The following is a 20,661-nucleotide window of genomic DNA, read 5'->3' on the forward strand; positions in this document are numbered from 1 at the left end:
GGGCATGATGGAATGAAGCTTGGCTCTGTTTTTTTGACTGTTTATCTAAGAAAATTATTGTCTAACCATTGTTTTACATCAGCTAGACAGGCAACCAGTGCAAGGGGTAGTAAAGTTTGCACAGGTCCTGTATTTAGACAGACGTGAGTATCATCAGCAATGAAACTAAATTGATAATGGCATTAAGACCATTTGTTCCAACATGGACAATGACAACTAGATCCACCCCCGCCCTGGCCAAGAGCCTATGCACCCTTCCAAGGAGGTCTTCCACCTGTACACCCGGAAGGCAGCACACCGTGCGAAATTCTCTGCTTCTGGAGAAAACCTATGCTTCAATCCCCTTAATGATTGAGTCCCTGACTGTCAGTACCTCTCTCTTTCTGGAAACTGGTTTTGAGATGGCTCGTTGGGACTCCTCATCTCTGCATACCACCTCAGAATCATCAGGGACACCATCCAGCTTCGCAAGAACCTGAAAAAGGTTTGACACTTCTAATTCTGGGGTTGATTCCCCTGGACAGCCTGCATCTTTTACTTCACGTCCTTGTGACTGTGACCCACCTATCTCTACTTGTCTGGTCTGGAATCTCCTCCCACGCCACCTTAGGGGTGCACACTATCTCTCTAAAGGACAACTGTGCCAAACCCACCAATTCTCTTCTACAACGCAGGCCATTCAACTCTTCTTACAGTTCAGCTACCCCGAGCTCGAGGTGCTGGATCAGCTGGCATTTCCTGCAGATGTAGCGCTCATAGACAACTGGCTCCTCCAAGCTATCATCTAAAAAGAACAACATCCAACAGGACTTGCATTGCTCTGGTGTCGTTATTAAAATTGAATTTACGGTTACTTTTTTTAAATTAAAAGATTTAACTTAAATGGTAAAACTAAAAAAATTAAGCCAAAAAATTTAATTATAGAACTGCTACAGCTATTTAACACCTTCTGGCCCCTTAATCTCCTGTAATATTCTCCCTCTCACCTGCCTGCTATTTCTTACTTTTCCCTGTCTTGTTCTTTTAACTTTGCACTCCTCTTATTCCTTACTTAAAAGCTCTCTTCACATGCACTGTTTGCATTCCCCTGTGTTAATGAACCCTTACATTTAACTTCTCTATCTCCGGACCAATAAGAACTGTTCAATCTAAAGTAAGTGAATATCTTCTGCTAATTAAATTCTCACTGTCTTATCTGCTCCTCCAGCCGCTTGTGCCTGATTGGGTGTCTAATGCTGGCTGCTTACCTGCACACCTCTGAGCCTTCCCCTTTATTGCTTTGAAGTTAGCCAACGCCTTTTTTTTAAAGTAAGGAATCGCTATTTCTGTTACTTATTAACCATTTATTGATATAAACAGTTATTGATTTGCAGATGCCGATATCAGTTACTGTTGCATTCTGCCCTGCCTCTTTGATGCTAGTTCAAATACAAATAACAAGAACAAGTACACGTAGCAAGTAAAAAGCAACTTTTCCAAGTGCACCCCCAAAACACCCAGCTACTTTTACAGTTCTTCTTCTTCTTCTTTCGGCTGCTCCTATTCGGGATTGCCACAGTGGATCACCTTCTTCCATATATTTCTGTCTTCTGCATCTTGTTCTGTTACACCCATCACCTGCATGTCCTCTCTCACCACATCCATAAACCTTCGCTTAAGGCCTTCCTCTTTTCCTCTTCCCTGGCAGGTCTATCCTTAGCATCCTTCTCCCAATATACCCAGCACCTCTCATCTGCACATGTCCAAACCAACGCAATCTCGCCTCTCTGACTTTGTCTCCCAACCGTCCAACTTGAGCTGATCCTCTAATGTCCTCATTTCTAATCCTATCCATCCTCATCACACCCAATGCAAATCTTAGCATCTATAACTCTGCCACCTCCAGCTCTGTCTCCTGCTTTCTGGTCAGAGCCACCGTCTCCAACTCATATAACATAGCTGGTCTCACTACCGTCCTGTAGACCTTCCCTTTCACTCTTACTGATACCCGTCTGTCACAAATTACTCCTGACACTCTTCTCCATCCATTCCTCCCTGCCTGCACTCTCTTTTTCACCTCTCTTCCACAATCCCCATTACTCTGTACTATTGATCCCAAGTATATAAACTCCTCCACCTTCGCCATCTCTACTCCTTGCATCCTCACCATTCCACTGACCTCCCTCTCATTTACACACATGTATTCTGTTTTGTTCCTACTGACCTTCATTCCTCTTCTCTCTAGAGCATATCTCCACCTCTCCAGGGTCTCCTCAACCTGCTCCCTACTCTCGCTACAGATCACAATCTCATCAGCAAACATCATAGTCCACGGGGACTCCTGTCTAATCTCGTCTGTCAACCTGTCCATCACCATTGCAAATAAGAAAGGGCTCAGAGCCAATCCCTGATGTAATCTCACCTCCAACTTGAATGCATCTGTCACTCCTACCGCAGACCTCACCACTGTCACACTTCCCTCATACATATCCTGTACAACTCTTACGTACCTCTCTGCCACTCCCGACTTCCTCATACAATACCACAACTACTCTCGAGGCACCCTGTCATATGCTTTCTCCAGGTCCACAAAGACGCAATGCAACGCCTTCTGGCCTTCTCTAAACTTCTCCATCAACATCTTCAGAGCAAACATTGCATCTGTGGTGCTCTTTCTTGGCATGAAACCATACTGCTGCTCACTAATCATCACCTCACTTCTTAACCTAGCTTCACTACTCTTTCCCATAACTTCATGCTGTGGCTCATCAATTTTATTCCCTGCTACTTTTACAGTGCAGGTGAATAAAAAGCAAAAAAACCCTTCTAAAGGGAAAAAAAGCTTCAAAATTTCTGCATGGTTCATTAATGGCAACCAAAATGTAAGTTTATAGGAGTAAAATATATTTTTTAATTAACTCTCACACCACAGAAAACACTAAAACTCTCAGCAACTCTCAGCTGCCTCTCATTTGCAAAGCTGACGTCAACACGTCTCTCAGCACCAACACGTCTCTAGGAACCCAGCATGTCTTTCAGATCGGTTTTCAGATTTTCTAGCTAGAAATCCAGAAAGGGAGTAAATTAATCACGTATCTTAAAATAGTTTTTGATTCCTAAGCTTTCAACAACCCACCGGGTGTCATCATCAGAGGAAAATGATTAGAGATACAGGAATCAATGGCAATATATACCAAATGAGGGGGTGGGGGTGCAAGGGGGGGGGGGGGGTGAATCAAAAAGGTGAGGATTTGAGGGTGTTAGTCGTAAAGTATTTTTTATTGTTTAGATGTTTTTCTTTCCTGCATATGCTGGGTTCATGTCCAAATGTCTGTTAATGGTGTTTTCATTCAGGATCCATAATTTAGTCAGCTCTCTGGCACTCTTTATATTAGCCCTGAATTTTACTTGCACTTTTTCTCATTTAAATGTGTGTCTGGTAGAACTTGTATGTGCGTATATCAGAGATCAGGTGTCTTTCTTTCTGACAGCGTTGCCATGCTCTTGTGTGAATGTTGCTAGTGTTTTAAATGTTTGTCCCACGTATACAGCTGGGCATGTGTCTTATACAGATTTCTTGCTGTTGGCATTAAAAAGAGCTGTTCACAGAGTGTTTGCAGGTTTATGTGCTATTTCTTTTGGATTGATTTGGAGAGGATGCACGCTGGACTTTCCGATACACCACTGTGATGAAATCTGAAGGTTCACTGAAATGAAGGATCAATTTGTAACTGGAAAATGATGCTATATACAAAGTAAAGACAACGCAATGGCTTAGGGACATGTCCGGAAATGTCCTTCAGTTGTCCAGCCAGAAATAAGGAGTTCTGTACTGAACTCAAGTCTGAAAATCACAACTATTGTATGTTTTTCTTTGTTTTACATTCCATAAATTATATGGGGTGTGCAAGGGTGGTACCTATACTCTTTATTCATAGTCTTGTCTTTCTCTTACTTAATATAGGAATGAGATTCGTAACAGCAGTGCTGTTTGTGATGTGCCATCTGTGGGAATGACAGATGCAGTGCATTTTATTACTACATGCATTACTGCAACCTTCTGTGTGGGTAGAGGAAGAAAGGAGGACACCACAGATTGCTGTAATAATAAAAAAATAGAAAAGTTTATTATTCTTAAGAGTTACAAATAAAATAAAAATGGAATAGTGTCTTTGAACTATATGACAGTAAGATAAAGAATTTAGCACTTAACTCTTTATATTCCTGTCTCCTGCTTCTTTATTTTTGTGCTATGGTGTCTCATTTCGCTCTAAACATGCCGTCTAATTAGCATGATTTCCACACTTTTCACCCATTCAGTCTCCTTCATTTCTCACTCATTTTCTGACTCCACTCCGCCTGCTTTGGCTTCCCATTTATAACTTTTTCATCTCTTTGGACAGAGAGCCATACTGTGCCCTCTCCTGTGAACCTCATTGGTCACATTTAGCCCAGTGAGCTCCACCCACAGTTTGTTTCAGCAGCTTTTTTTTTGCATAGGCTGCAAGCTGCTGGCCACCAAATTTTGCAGCCCACCAGTTGCCAAAAGCACATATTGCATCAATCACGCTTAAAGAAGAGCCATCGCACAGCTGAGACACTACAATATGTTTATATATTATATATATATATATATATATATATATATATATATATATATAATACTAGCAAAATACCTGCGCTTCGCAGCGGAGAAGTAGTGTGTTAAAGAGGTTATGTAAACATATATATACATAAACATATACACTTATATACACATATCTACATATACATATATCTACACATATACACATCCACATATATATACATATATATATACACATATCAACATATATATATACACATACATATACATATATATATATATATATTTATACACATATATACATACACACACACATATATATATATATATATACACAAATACAGACAGATATATATACATATACATATTTACATATCTACATATATATATACATATCTACATATATATATACACATATATACAGTACATATCTACATACATACACATATCTCTATCTATCTATCTATATCTCTATCTATATATATATATATATATATATATATCTATATCTATATATATATATATATATATATATATATATATATATATATATATATATATATATTCATTGCATTCGTAGTCTGTGTCACAATCTGATTGTATGGGTGGTTACCTACCAGGTAACGCTTGTGGTTGGTCAGCAAGTCAGCTAACATCTGCCACAGTGCCCTCCTTCAGTTGCGAGAAGCAGATCATAGAATGGTTGAAACAGTTTACTGTCAAATAATGCAAAGAGTATGCCAGAATTAGGGCGAAACACGTGTCGCGTACTCTTTGCATTATTTGACAGTAAACTATTTCAACCATATATATATATATATATTTAAATCCCTGCGCTTCTCAGTGGCGAAGTACTGCTTTTACATTTTTTACGATTGTTATAATTCTGTTTGTATACCACGTTGTCAGTTCAGCAGTCGGGTTGTAATATGACCAAGCCACGCAAGCACACTCTTGAGAATGCAACGTATAGTTGTACAGGAGAAAAGCAATCTTGCCTCAAAGTTCAGTCAGTTCATGTGAGCCGCTCTCTTGTGTGATGTTGCGATGTCCACGGCTTTATTTAATGTTAGCTAAGACCCGGCACTTAAAAGTTTCTCGCTACAGCAATTTTAACTCCGTTACAAAGTGATTGAAAGTCTTGTTTATACCTCGTGTCTTCTCATTAAAGTTGTATCTCGCGAATATGGTATTGCAAACGGCAGGGGGAGCGTTTCTATAAACTTAATTTAAACTTACGGTTTACACCGTGCTTTCTCAATTGTGTAATGAATGTTTTCTTCTGCGCTCTTTGGGGCTGTTCCTTGTTTTCAGTTCACGTGATTACGTAGGAGGCGTGATGACGCTATATGCGACTCCGTCTCCCACGGCCATCGCACTGAACTCCATTACAGTATATGGACAAAAAAGAGGTTCCAGTTATGACCATTACGTGTAGAATTTCGAAATGAAACCTGCCTAACTTTTGTAAGTAAGCTGTAAGGAATGAGCCTGCCAAATTTCAGCCTTCCACCTACACGGGAAATTGGACAATTAGTGATGAGTGAGTCAGTCAGTCAGTCAGTCAGTCAGTCAGTCAGTGAGTCAGTGAGGGCTTTGCCTTTTATTAGTATAGATCACATCCTCTTACCCACTTAATGCAATTATATAACACAGTCAATACACACATTCCTAAACATTAATATTGTGAATTATAAAGGTATAAATCAGAACTAAAAACCCATTCCTAATATATGTAGGATTTGTTTAAAAGATTTGCATGGCATCATATCAATTCCAATTCAATACATTTGTTTCATAATGAAATGTTTATTTTGCAATTATATACATTGTGCATATAAAGTCACATTCTCAAGTTGCAATTATTTAAAACCAGTCAATATACGAATTTACAAATAAAACTGAGAATTCTAAAAAAATGAAAATCACAATAAAACCCCTAATTTACAAAATCATAACAGTTTATTTAAAAGATTAGCACTGCATTATGTTAATACCAATACAATACATTTACTTCATAATGCAATTTATTTTTATTTATTTATTTTTTTACATACGGTACTTATAAAGCATCACATTTTTCAACTCAGTTAATGCAGTTCACAGTTGTAAGGAGATGGAGTCTTATACAGTATGTACAGTATGTTGCGTATTTGTGGGTGAAAATTTTAAAATCATCAAAAATAGCTTTATGTGGACATTCCAGGTCCCATTCCACTTATACATTCATAAAGCACAACGGTCTATTATTTTACAAAAATGAACTCTCAGCTCTAGATCACGATTAAAACATGCAATTACTAACTTTACTCCTGCGTTGTGACCAAATTTAAAAACCACAAGCTAAAAATACCCAAATTGAAAGAATTATAGAAAGACATGCAACAGAAGACATAATTACATTCAGTCTTGATTTTGTTAGTACGTCCAAGTTGAATGTTAATATTTTCGCAGGCACCGCTGTGAACAGACTACAAACAGCACATCACCTTCGGCTAAGATGGACCCAGCATTCCATGTCCTATAAAGAACCAATGCACTAAAGTGATTAAATCCTTTTTGGCAGGACTCTTGTCTTTCTGAGTGTTTTCACAAAACTGTCTCGGATTTCTTTAGTCCTTAGACAATAAATAACTGGATTCATGAGAGCGGGAAAGACATTCTGAAAAATCGCTCCCATGATTCTCATGTCCACTGATGTTCCTGGAATACGGTAGGAGATGAAGACTCCACCTGCCACAAAGAAGAACACAGAGATCACAAGAAGGTGTGTGCCACATGTATAAAAGGCTTTCAATCGTCCATCGATGCTGGCAATCTTGAGCACTGAAGATATGATCCTCATATATGAATACAAAATATACATTAAAGAAAAAACTAACACACTTAGGCCAACTGCTAATCCATAGTAGCTAGCAATCATAATGTTGCCACAAGCTAATGCCAATACAGACGAATAATCACAGAAGCAGTGATTAACTTTATTTGATCCACAGAACGAGAACGTCAACGTGTAAGCTATACCAGGCGTAGCAGACAGAAAACCACCCACCCAGCAACAGACCATCAGTTTTAATATGCGACTGTTGTTCATTATATTTGGATAATGGAGGGGGTTGCAGATTGCCATATAGCGATCATAAGCCATTAGGGTGAGGATGAAGGACTCTGTCGAGTACAGACTCAACCAGAACATTGTCTGAGTGAAGCAAGCAGCAAATGAGGCAATTCTGGATTCAAGTTTGAACACAACCAGCATGCTGGGCACTGTGTTAGTTGAGATGACCAAATCGAGAATGGCCAGGCCACAGACTAACACATACATGGGGGTGTGGAGGTTTCTGTCTGATATAAATATAAAAATTAAGAGAAAATTCCCAAGAAGAATAAAAATGTACATGGCTAGGAACACCGCAAACAGGATTTTTCTACTCTCTTGGTCCCTCATTCCTGGAAAGCCAAGAATGATGAATTCCTGAACTTGGGATGTGGTTTGGTTGATTGCAGACATAACACCCTTGTTGTTTTTGTCAGACCTGTTGAGATCATGAAAACATCACATGTTTAGATTAAATGCTTAGAAAAAAAGTTAAATTAATTACACAATGAAAAGTAAAGGAATGTAGTGGCCTTTGATGGGTGAGCAAATACAAACACGTATGCCAGGTCGTCAAACAGAATTAGTCCATAATATACTGTATATGCAGACCATCACAAGACGAAAGATGATTGGTGAACTTTATTATTAACATTAGAATTACCGAAGCCTACGAAAAAACTCGTAATCCCGGCCCACCTTAAATCCCGTCTCACCTCTACATCAGCATCTTTTGTTTTGTAAACGTGTTGATCAGTGCAAGCAGCCTGCTGTCCCATTCCCCGCCTTGACGGAGCTCAACTCTCCCAGCTCAAGCCAAAGCTCCTTATCTGCGTGTGAGGTTGACCAACTGTGATGACCAACTGTGGTCAACGCAACTCTTGTGAAAAGAATGGAGATAAATGCCATCAACTCAGAGAGATAGAGGCAAGTTTGTTGTACCAGGTGAACGTCACTGACAGAATAAAACTGAATAATACAAATTTGGTATTCAGTAATTCTAGTGTTAAGAATAAGAATAAACTAAGTAAACTGCCACAATGACTGATTACTTAAATGGTGCATTGAAAGACCTGACCACATAGCCTGGCATCCAAGATGGCCTCCTCTTCCACTACTAATTTTGTTTCTTGTATGATTATATGAAAAACATTATATAAAGTGAAATAATCTAAGAGCACTACTTACAGTTTTCTGGTTGGGATTTGCTCTCAATAAGACCCTTTAGATAGAGTTTACTCTTTAGATTTGGAAAAAACAAAGCAGTGTCTATGCTCTAATGATTACTACCTGGGGCATGCAGGTATGAATCCCAGGCTCATTTGTCCATGAGTTCCTGATTTTAACTACATGAATGTGACAGACAAAATGCAACTAAAGCTAATATGTTATTCCACTGCTTGGACTATACAGCAATAAAAATCATCTGAAATAATTAAATATATTGTGTTTCTCGTGAGGGCTTAGGAAGCTTCTAAGTGGCTCTAGCAAGGTAAGATAGTCAACAACAGGGCAGGAGCGAATGTGATCAGTAACTACATCTTCTCTTTTCCCTGTAAACAAGAGAACGAGAAATGGGATGGACTGTAACATCACTTCTGGTAAGACCCTAGAAGTTCTGACCCTTCTGCCGTGGGAGCTACTTAAACTGTGAAGGCACCAGAAATCTGCGACAATTTGGACTGCACTCACTTAGTGTTAAGAACTTTGCAATGGAGGAGCCTTTTGTTACTATAACTCTTAAAGACCTGAGACGTCTTTATTGTTGTCATTTTTTTCATTTTGTTTTGACTTCATTTATTAAATGAGGTACCCATTTGGTCCTCAACTCTTTTTGAAATTCTGTTTATTTATTTTTACAGAATTACAGCAGATAGATGTGAAGGACACTACCTAAAGTTAAATACTAGGGGGGTATATACAGTATAAATAAACAGTAGATACAAAGTACTACAGTAATAGGACAGATAGTGTGAAATGCACTCTATAACAAGACAAAGACAGACGGATATGAAAGGCTGTATGCCACAGAGATAGATAGATAGATAGAGTGCATCCGGAAAGTATTCCCAGCGCATCACTTTTTCCACATTTTGTTATGTTACAGCCTTATTCCAAAATGGATTAAATTCATTTTTTTCCTCAGAATTCTACACACAACACCCCATAATGACAACGTGAAAAAAGTTGACTTGAGGTTTTTGCAAATTTATTAAAAATAAAAAAATTGAGAAAGCACATGTACATAAGTATTCACAGCCTTTGCCATGAAGCTCAAAATTGAGCATAGGTGCATCCTGTTTCCCCTGATCATCCTTGAGATGTTTCTGCAGCTTCATTGGAGTCCACCTGTGGTAAATTCAGTTGATTGGACATGATTTGGAAAGGCACACACCTGTCTATATAAGGTCCCACAGTTGACAGTTCATGTCAGAGCACAAACCAAGCATGAAGTCAAAGGAATTGTCTGTAGACCACCAAGACCGGATTGTCTCGAGGCACAAATCTGGGGAAAGTTACAGAAAAATTTCTGCTGCTTTGAAGGTCCCAGTGAGCACAGTGGCCTCCATCATCCATAAGTGGAATAAGTTCGAAACCACCAGGACTCTTCCTAGAGCTGGCCGGCCATCTAAACTGAGCGATCAGGGGAGAAGGGCCTTAGTCAAGGAGGTGACCAAGAACCCGATGGTCACTCTGTCAGAGCTCCAGAGGTCCTCTGTGGAGAGAGGAGAACCTTCCAGAAGGACAACCATCTCTGCAGCAATCCACCAATCAGGCCTGTATGTTAGAGTGGCCAGACAGAAGCCATTCCTTAGTAAAAGGCACATGGCAGCCTGCCTGGAGTTTGCCAAAAGGCACCTGAAGGACTCTCAGACCATGAGAAAGAAAATTCTCTGGTCTGATGAGACAAAGATTGAACTCTTTGATATGAATGCCAGGCGTCACATTTGGGGGAAACCAGGCACCATCCCTACAGTGAAGCATGCTGGTGATAGCATCATGCTGTGGGGATGTTTTTCAGCGGCAGGAACTGGGAGACTAGTCAGGATAAAGGGAAAGATGACTGCAGCAATGTACAGAGACATCCTGGATGAAAACCTGCTCCAGAGCGCTCTTGACCTCAGACTGAGGCGACGGTTCATCTTTCAGCAGGACAACGACCCTAAACACACAGCCAAGATATCAAAGGAGTGGCTTCAGGACAACTCTGTGAATGTCCTTGAGTGGCCCAGCCAGAGCCCAGACATGAATCCGATTGAACATCTCTGGAGAGATCTTAAAATGGCTGTGCACCGACGCTTCCCATCCACCCTGATGGAGCTTGAGAGGTGCTGCAAAGAGGAATGGGCGAAACTGGCCAAGGATAGGTGTGCCAAGCTTGTGGCATCCTATTCAAAAAGACTTGAGGCTGTAATTGCTGCCAAAGGTGCATCGACAAAGTATTGAGCAAAGGCTGTGAATACTTATGTACATGTGATTTCTCAGTTTTTTTATTTTTAATAAATTTGCAAAAACCTCAAGTAAACTTTTTTCACGTTGTCATTATGGGGTGTTGTGTGTAGAATTCTGAGGGAAAAAATGAATTTAATCCATTTTGGAATAAGGCTGTAACATAACAAAATGTGGAAAAAGTGATGTGCTGTGAATACTTTCCGGATGCACTGTAGATAGATAGATAGACAGAAAGTGAATGGCACTATATAAAATAATGGAACTGAGAGAGAGGCAGAGAGAGTTATGAAATGCATTGTGTAGCAGACATAAATACATAGGTATTTATGAACAGCACTATAGAAATATAGATAGCGCAAGGCAGTGTAAAAAATGAAATAGTTAAATGTGGCACAAAAAATAAATACATTTGAACAGATTTATATAACAGATTTGAAAATTAATGTATATATATATATATATATATATATATATATATATATATATATATATATAACATTTTCTTCAGTGCAGTTATTGAAAAAGAGAAAGGATCAACAGTAAATATCCATCCATCCAGACACTCACCAGTCCATTTTCTAAACCTGCTTATCCAGAGCAGAGCAAAGCAGAGCTGGAGCCAATCACAGCCATCACTAACACAAGTCAGGAACAATCCCTGGACTGGGTGCCAGTCCATTGCAGAACACTAAACATACTTTACACTTTACTCAAGGTATTATATAAAATTGACAACATCCCTGACTATGCCCCTCTTTCACCCACATCTCTCACACCCAATCAAACCTTATAAAGAGGGGAAAAAAAGATTAGGTAACAGTGATTCTCAAGAAGTTGGCTGCAAGATGCCTATGTGAGGGCCCTGGGATAAAGGCTTTATAAACAACAGTATTGATCTAAATAAGATAGGAACAAGTCTGTAAACTATAGCACCAACCATTTTCATGGAAAATTATTGCTATTTCTCAATATTATGACCAGTTACCCATTGATCTTTAATGCAGAAGCCAAGAAGGCCTTTCAAAGATAAAATGGGAAACACAGAGAGAGAGAGAGTAGGGAAATTGTATACAATAAACAGATAGATGTGAAAGGCACTATATAATAGATAGATAGATAGATAGATAGATAGATAGATAGATAGATAGATAGATAGATAGATAGATAGATAGATAGATAGATAGATAGATAGATAGATAGTGGTCCAGATCTAATTATGCAATTATGCAATTTTCATTATGCTATAGCTTATTAAAGTTTATTACATAGAGAATTCACAAAAAATTATTTTTGTTGCCGATAGATGGCAGCACCTGCCCTGCATTCATTTATTGCAAGATATTTTGAACAATCCTTTTGTCCTGCATTGTTTTCCTGCATTGCATTAAAAGTTGCATAGTTAGATCTGGACCGCCAGATAGATAGATAGATAGATAGATAGATAGATAGATAGATAGATAGATAGATAGATAGATAGATAGATAGATAACTATCAACGTTAAAAACCAACAACATAAACTACTATTTAGCAATTAAAATGAAAGTAAATAATTAAAAAGAAATACATAGACATATATGATTTAAACATAGACATTGATTGAGACAAGTGACGTGCAGCATGTGATGACAGACCCCATGTGAATGGACAGCCACAGGTCCTTCAGAGGCCCCTCAAAGCTCATATGTGCACAACCTATAAAAATCAGAGCAGAAAATGCAGACTACAAAATGGAGGCAGGAGGGCTTTGGCTCATATTTACTGTAAGGGCAGTGTAATATGCTGTAATATTATATAGCAGCATCTTATTCAAGCTGAAATTATATATATTTTTATGCAAATTCACATAAAATGCCTGTTCTGAAAATCTTCATTGCTATATCAGTATTTCAAGGCTCTATTACAGTATCATGTTCAGCTACATTTATAAAATCCTGAGACATAAAATTTGTTGAGTGCAGGATGAATGTTAATTGTCAAAGCCGTTTGCGCTTTTGTAGCTTGCCATTCAAGGTGATTCATTATTAACTTACTGGGTTCCTAATCCCTCAGGAATTCAATGATTTAATCCTGTAGGAAGTGTCTCTCTTAAATATTTACTTTAATTTTACTGTACATGAAACATTCAAGTTATATTGTCTTTTCAAGATCATTTCAGAAACTCAACCATTTTTGTAGTGAACAGAAATTCCGAGCCTATTAAATTCTTGTCGACAGTAATGCCACTTACCTTTCACAGTGAAGCACAGGGCAAATGCAAAAGGCCACATTGAGGAGTTGTTTTATATTTAAAGTTTTTTGTTCTATTGGGAACTAGTCAAGCCTTGGAGAGACAATTAAAACTCTGAATGCATCATTACCAAAATCACAAAGGAGCTGTAAACATTTTCTCTAATAAACGTTTCCCAAAGAGAGTGTATGTAAAAAAATATATGTGATTTATTATCTTTAAATGCCTTACCCTTCAGGAACACATTGGAATTAACATTCAAGTGAAATAAACCTAAATACTTTTTATGCAATCAAGTCTGATTACTAGAATATCCAACTGCTGAAGACTTTAAGCCACATTGTTATGATACTCGGCATCATTTTAAAGTAAAAATTACACAAACACAAACTGACATAATGACCATGCCAGACTGATTGTGTTTATTGTGGCCAAGATGGAAACTGGAATCTCAAAGACCATAATGATAAGCTTGATAGGAGTACAGAAAGTAAATAAATAGAGTTAAAGGGGGTAAATTGAAGGAACCATCAGAATATTAGGTTGGGGCAGGAAAACAAGTGTGTGAAATGCCAGACCAGTGCCCAAAATTTGTAGTGCAGGAACCAGAAAAAAAGTATGTTGTAACTTTTAATAAGTTACTTTTGTATGTGGTATAGCAGGTCTGCAGCTCTGAAAGAATGGCTATTTTATTAAATAATGCGTTGGCCATGTCAGTCTCCATGGGTGCGCTCGCACAGCTGCGGAGAGTTGGTGAAGTAATTGTGGCGAGACGCACCTACATGTGAGGGTGCAATCTTTCTTAATTGCTTCATCAGCTTCCTGTGGTGCGTGATTGAGACGCTGCACCCACGGAGCCTTATAAGTATGGGCCAGCACAGGAAAGAGGGGAATAGAGAAAAAACATATAAAGAGAAAAGCATGTAGAGCGAGAGTGCGGCATTAGGAGTGAAGAGAGAACGAGCCAGCCAGCTAGAGAGATTGCATGAGCGAGAAGGATCACGAGAGGACAACCAATCCCGAGTGGTCTGGCAGATGCCAATGGAGGCAGCCAAGATGGGGGTCAGGATGAAGAGGATCGCGAATGCTGAAGTCTCTGCCAGCTGAGCGAGCAATGGGTGAGCTGGGGAGACTAGGAAGGAATTGTGCTTGGCTCGTTTGACCCAATGACTGTTGTAGGTTTTTATTCTCATTTTAGCCTTGTTTTTAATCACCAGGGGCCTCATGTATAAATGGTGTATACACACAAAAATGTTGCGTATGCCCATTTCCACACTCACATTGTGATGTATAAAAACTAAAGTTGGCATAAAGCTATGCACATTATCACGCCACCTAAATCCTTGGCATACTCAAGTTCTTCGCTCGGTTTTGCAAACTGGCGGCACCCAGCGTCAAAGCAGTGCTACTGTTCCTGTGTGGTTTCCCTTTCTTTTTTAGATCCACATCCCTGACATGGCTTTATTATATACACTGAAATTAACCACATATTGTTTATTAATTTCACTCACCACACATTTACGTACGTAGTTATGCAGCGAGCTAAACACTCCTTCAACAAACACCCAAGGCACTGATGATATTCAGGCATTTAATGAAAGTGGTGTGAAACTGTAAAGTAAAAAGCAATACCTATCAGAATTTGTTAACTTCATATACATTTTTCCTTAAAAATGCCTTCAAATTTAATACAAACTACTTTGTTATTATTTCCTTATGATATGGCATAAATATTACAAAACAGTTCTTTAGCGCAAAGACATACTGCTGCTTCTTATTCAAATGCATAAAAATAGGCCTGAACAATCATATACATACTGTATATATTTACGTACACACTAAACGTTTGCAAAATAGTAAAAGGAACAACTAAAACTCAAAACAATGTATATACTAATAAAGAAACAAAATACCTACAGATTATGCCTTTACAAGGGCAAATAAACAGTTGATGGAAATGGATATCTGCCACCTGCTTCTCCATGTGCTGCTTGCTTCAAGATGGAGTCTTAATAGCAGTATAAAACACTACCTAATTTAGCCACTAGAGGTCCCCTATGAACACATTTTAATAGAGGACAGAACAGTTTAAGGTATCTGATCGTAATTAACCTGTAACAATATAATGGTCCACGGAATGGCCAAAACTATTCCAAGTACCATAGCTGCTTTAGCGTTGTTACTCTCACTGCACCTTCTTCTTCTTCTTCTTTCAGCTGCTCCCATTAGGGATTGCCACAGTGGATCATCTTTTCCCATATTACTCTCACTGCACCACTTGGAGTATTTATAGCACTATATCTGAGTGTGGAGTCACAGCTCTACAGCAGCTGATCAGAAAGAGAATTATCAGGATACAGCCTCAAGCACACGCTGCCTCAGCTATGCGCTATTTGAACTTCGCCCATACAGCAAACACTTCAGAGCCTTTTCTGTAGGGACCTCGTGGATCAGAAACAGTTTCATCCCAAGAACTATAAACGCACTCAATCAATCCATCAAGTGCTCCTTGTAGAACTGTTTGTACTTATAAGTACAATTACCTCAATGTAAACTTACGATACAGTTATAATATTGCACAACCTGAGCCACTTTGTAAAGTGCATATTTACATATGTTGACAATATTATTTTTAAGATGAAATGCAGCAAAATATTTTAATTACATTATACAGATAAAATGTTAACATCATTTAAATAATCTATATTGTTAATAATTAATCATGTGAGGACACGGTGTCGCAGCGCTATTTCAAGGAGCTGGTGCCCCGTTCAGGGATTGTTCCACCCTCGTGCTGTATGCTTGCTGGGACTGGTGCGAAACTGGAAGGATAGATGGATAGAATAATTAAACATGTACTATGAAGATATTTCAATGTTCCTTAAATGTTTTGAAGAATCTGCGTTCTAAGCTTACAGATGGCTTAATGTCTATTAAAGAGCTGATTGTGCGGCGATTGGTTACTTGGAGAAAGAAAAGGAAGGACAGGAATTGGGACAGTACTGCTGCAGTAAATTATTTCATCGAAGGTAGCGCACAGCACAGCAAGCATCTTGTTTGAGGCAGGAACAATCTCTGGATGGGGCGCCAACTCGTCACTATCACTGCGCCACTGTGTTCCCATGTTTAATAACATGCTTTAACTCCTGTCATCATGAAAATGATATCAAGTATACATCTCTGTAATATCATGAATGTAATGGATTCTGTGTCCTGTTGGAAGAAGAGAAAGCCCATTTAAGAAGCACGTAGTGATTCACACACATAGAGCACATAGAAGAAGACATACAAAACAACGCATTTAACTTGCTACTTTAGTTATGATGGTATTTGAGAAACTAGTAAATTAAACGATTTAAACATGAAGTTTATGATGTTCTACTTTAATGACAAAATAAACTACATGATTAAAGTGGAAATTTTGAGATTAAAGTTGACATTTCAAGCTTTTTTCCCACTGTGTCCCTATTTTTTTTTCTTTTCTCTGTAGCATAATAAGCTTTCATATGACACTCAGATGGTGGGCTACAACTCGCCTTTTCACGGCAACTTTGATATCTGACAAAATCTTTTTTATTTCGGGCACTGCGCGACTTTGTGAACTTGAGCTTTCGAGTTTCCTCTATGTCACTCGATCAACTTCCTTTTGTTGTTTATACCACTGTTTAAACCAACAAATAGTATGTTTTTCTTTGCCTCCACTTGGTATTTGCTGAAATTCTTTTATTTTCCCCCGTGCTTTTGCCATTGCTTTTTCACAGAACGCTGAGCTTAAGGTCTATTTATATTGATTTGCATATTCAAGAGGCGTAATTCTGGGAGGAGTTGGGGAGTGGCAGCAGGTGCATGCAAAAGTGTGTTACATTTCACGCTGACCGGGATTTATGTAGAAGAAGAATGTAGAAGTTGGCGAAAGCACAGATTTATGCATCTGGATTTTTTTGTGTGGACGCACATTTCCGCTTTCATCAGTACGCCATGTTTTAGTGTGAATTCTACGCACAACGTTATGTATGAGGCTCCAGGTTTTTCACTATTTTAAAGATTATTTAATTATTTTTTGGAAGCACTGCACTGTTGGACACATAGTGTAAAAAATATTGCAAAAATGTCTAAAACCCTGTTTTTGTTCTATCAGTTTGGGGTATTGCTTGATGAGGGAAAAAAATGAATTAAAAATTATTTTAGCACAAGGCTGCAACCTATCAAAATGTGGAGAAAGTGATGAGGTCTGAACATTTTCTGAATCCCCAGTATGTAATGTGGCACAGTCGCTTCACAAGTCACGTCCACTTGTTGTCACATATATAATAGATAGACATGAAAGGCACTATATAACATAGATAGATAGATGTGAAAGGCACTATATAACTGATAGATAGATAGATAGATAGATAGATAGATAGATAGATAGATAGATAGATAGATAGATAGATAGATAGATAGATAGATAGATAGATAGATAGATAGATAGATAGATAACATCTCAGCTCTTTAAATCCTTTCTGAGCAAAATGAGATGCCATTGTAAATGTAATTTTTCAGTACTACTTACTAACTTTATAACTAAATAAGAAATTTAATCGTAGGTTATTCAACTGTATTTGATTAGCTGAACGTAGCCCATGCCCACCAAAGTTTACCCTCACTGTATTTTGTTCACATACTTTTAGATGGGGAAATTGTGTTTCAACAATTTGACTGGAGAGATTCATACTTTAAAAAAATAAAAAGGTTTGATAAGCTGCCCCATGCAAGGCTAGTGATAAAACTAGAAGAACATTGGGTTCAAGGCATTGGGTGTAGGTGGGTGCAAAATTGTCTTAAAGACAAGAAGCACAGAGCTATTGTGTTAGGAGCTTTTTCAAATATAGTGATAATGAAAAAGTTTGTTCCTCAGTGATCAGTGCTGGGGCTGTTGGCTCTTTTTAATTTATTAAGTGATCTACTATAGAGAAAAGTGCACATAATAAGCAGGCTAAGTTTGTTGATGACACTAAGCTAGGTAGAATATTGGATATCCTAGCACCTGCAGATTCCTGGACAGATACAGTATGTGACTGATGAAATTTAATGTATGTACAGTAAATGTAAAAAATAGTAGCAACAAAAAGTTTTAGGTTTGAATAAACAGTGGTATTAAGATGTTCGGTTGCATAGCACAGCGTGTCAAGTACAAATCAAAACAGTTATTCTTAAGCTTTATGATGCAGGAGTGAGACATCTCATTTAGAATATTTCATGCAATTCCAGTCTATCTCTGTATCTATCTATCTATCTATCTATCTAGAGAGAGTCCAGAGAAAAGAATCAAAACTGACTTCCAGACTACAAGGTATAAGTCATGAGGAAAGGTAGAAAGATGTAGCTGAATCCTTTCATTTTAAGTAAACAGATGTTAATGGGCGACTTGAGCAAATGTGCAAAATTATAACATGAGCTCTTCAACAATCACACAATCATTCACAGTTTTTCTTCACATGGACAACCTTAAATATGTGAAATAATGGTAGCAAACAAAGGCAGAAGGAGATGGCACAATCTATAATTATGCAAAACAAAACTCAGTTGTGAGTGCACAAAAGGCTAAGAAATGAGAGTTTGTAAGAGAGCTGCAGAATGAGGAACGTTAAAAGAAGTTTGCTTTGTGGGGCCATACAGGCCATCAATCATTTATTTTTGTGCATAGCCTGTTGGTTTTCATGTGAACACTATTGGTTTGCAAGCCTACTTCTTTGGTTTGCACGTGTACAATACTGGTTTCATTCATATGAGCTGCATTGGTTTGTGTCCGTATATAATTGGATTTCGTGTGAAGTATATTGGCTTGCATATGTATAGTACTGGTTGACATCAATTTATACATGTATATTAATGGTTCAGGTGCATTAGTTATTGATTTTTGAGTGATCTGCATCAGTTTACGCTCGTATGCCATTGATTTGCGTACGCACTATATTGACATACGTTCGTATACTACTGGTCTGCTGCTTTAGCAATGGTTTGTGCATACACTTCATTGGTTTCATGCATGTCTTACACTGGTTTAATGTGAGTAATATATTATTTTCATGTATGAACTCTATTGGTTTTATGTGTGGACTAGATCATTTACACGTGAGAATTGTACCACTTTTATTCTGGGTTTGCAAGTGTACAGTTCACACACAAGCCAATAACATAAGCACACAAACCAATATAGTTTATATGAATGAAACCAGTATTGTACGCATGTAAACCAGTGGTGTATGCATGCAAACTGATCATAAATACTGATAAACCAATAGTGTTTTCCTGAAAACCAATAGATTACACACAAAAACATAAGATTTATGGACTTTTGCACCTCAAACCTTGCTAAAGCTGTAAAAAACATGATGAAAGGTGTCGGGAATGCTGAAGACCTTTGCGACAGGATTGTGTGTGAAGGGAATTTTCTTGAAGATTGGAAAAGAAGGATGCTTAGTCCAGTTTACAAAGATTAAGGTGATACAAAGGAGTGTAACTCACACTGAGGAATAGAGCTTTTGCAGCAAGTGATGGAACTGGTCAGTAGAATGCTTCAGAAAAAAAATCAGAGAAAAAGTCCTGTGATGAAAGTGAAGAGAGATAATGCAAAGGACAGGCGGACCGCTGGCTTTCTCTGGTAAGTGACAGCCATATTACAGTGATTTCAGAAAGTATTCGGACCCTTCACTTTGTGGATAATTCATTGTGCTGTAGATCTAATTTTAAAATGATAAATTTGCCTTTTTTGGACAAAATGACAAAAAGAAAACTGATTAAAATCAAAAACTGAAATCTCTCATTTATATCAGTATTCAGACCCTTTGTTGTGGCACTCCAAATTGTGCTTAGGTGCATCTGATTTGCTTTCATTTTCCTTGAGATGTGTCAAGAACTTGACTGGAGTCCACATGTGGCAAAATGAATGGACTGGACATCATTTATCTTGTCTAATCTTAATCAGTTTTTCTTTGCTTCATTGACATTGTGGACTATGGCCGGCAGTTTATCCCAGTCAAGACCCCCAAGCTGCCAGGTGGAGCCCTCCCTGCAATGTGAAGATGCCCCGAATTCCAGCAGGGCATCATGGACTATGGAGTTTTAATACACAGCCCTGCTGGATAACGTCGGGGCCACCAGGGAGGCATAGAGACGTTTATTTTCCATGTACTTCCAGCCTGGAAGTACATCCCAGTCACATGGTTGGAAGAAATAAAGTGCTTCCGGGCTGACGAAGAAAAGGAGTTTTCACCTGACCCGGAAGTGCTGGATAATCACATGGACTGAGGACTTAGAAGCATTTCCAGGTCATG

General features: G+C 38.3%; 1 protein-coding gene across 1 annotated transcript; it reads right to left on the reverse strand.

Annotated features, from left to right (window-relative positions):
• Positions 1 to 6,602: 6,602 nt before the first annotated feature.
• Positions 6,603 to 8,096, reverse strand: LOC114641265 (olfactory receptor 10A3-like). Its single transcript, XM_028790341.2, has one exon. It carries the CDS (start codon positions 8,073 to 8,075, stop codon positions 7,113 to 7,115), a length of 963 nt encoding a protein of 320 aa, XP_028646174.2. The 5' UTR covers positions 8,076 to 8,096; the 3' UTR covers positions 6,603 to 7,112.
• Between the last annotated feature and the right edge of the window lie 12,565 nt (positions 8,097 to 20,661).

This window comes from Erpetoichthys calabaricus, chromosome 4 (assembly GCF_900747795.2).
Source record: "Erpetoichthys calabaricus chromosome 4, fErpCal1.3, whole genome shotgun sequence".
Taxonomy (NCBI): domain Eukaryota; kingdom Metazoa; phylum Chordata; class Cladistia; order Polypteriformes; family Polypteridae; genus Erpetoichthys; species Erpetoichthys calabaricus.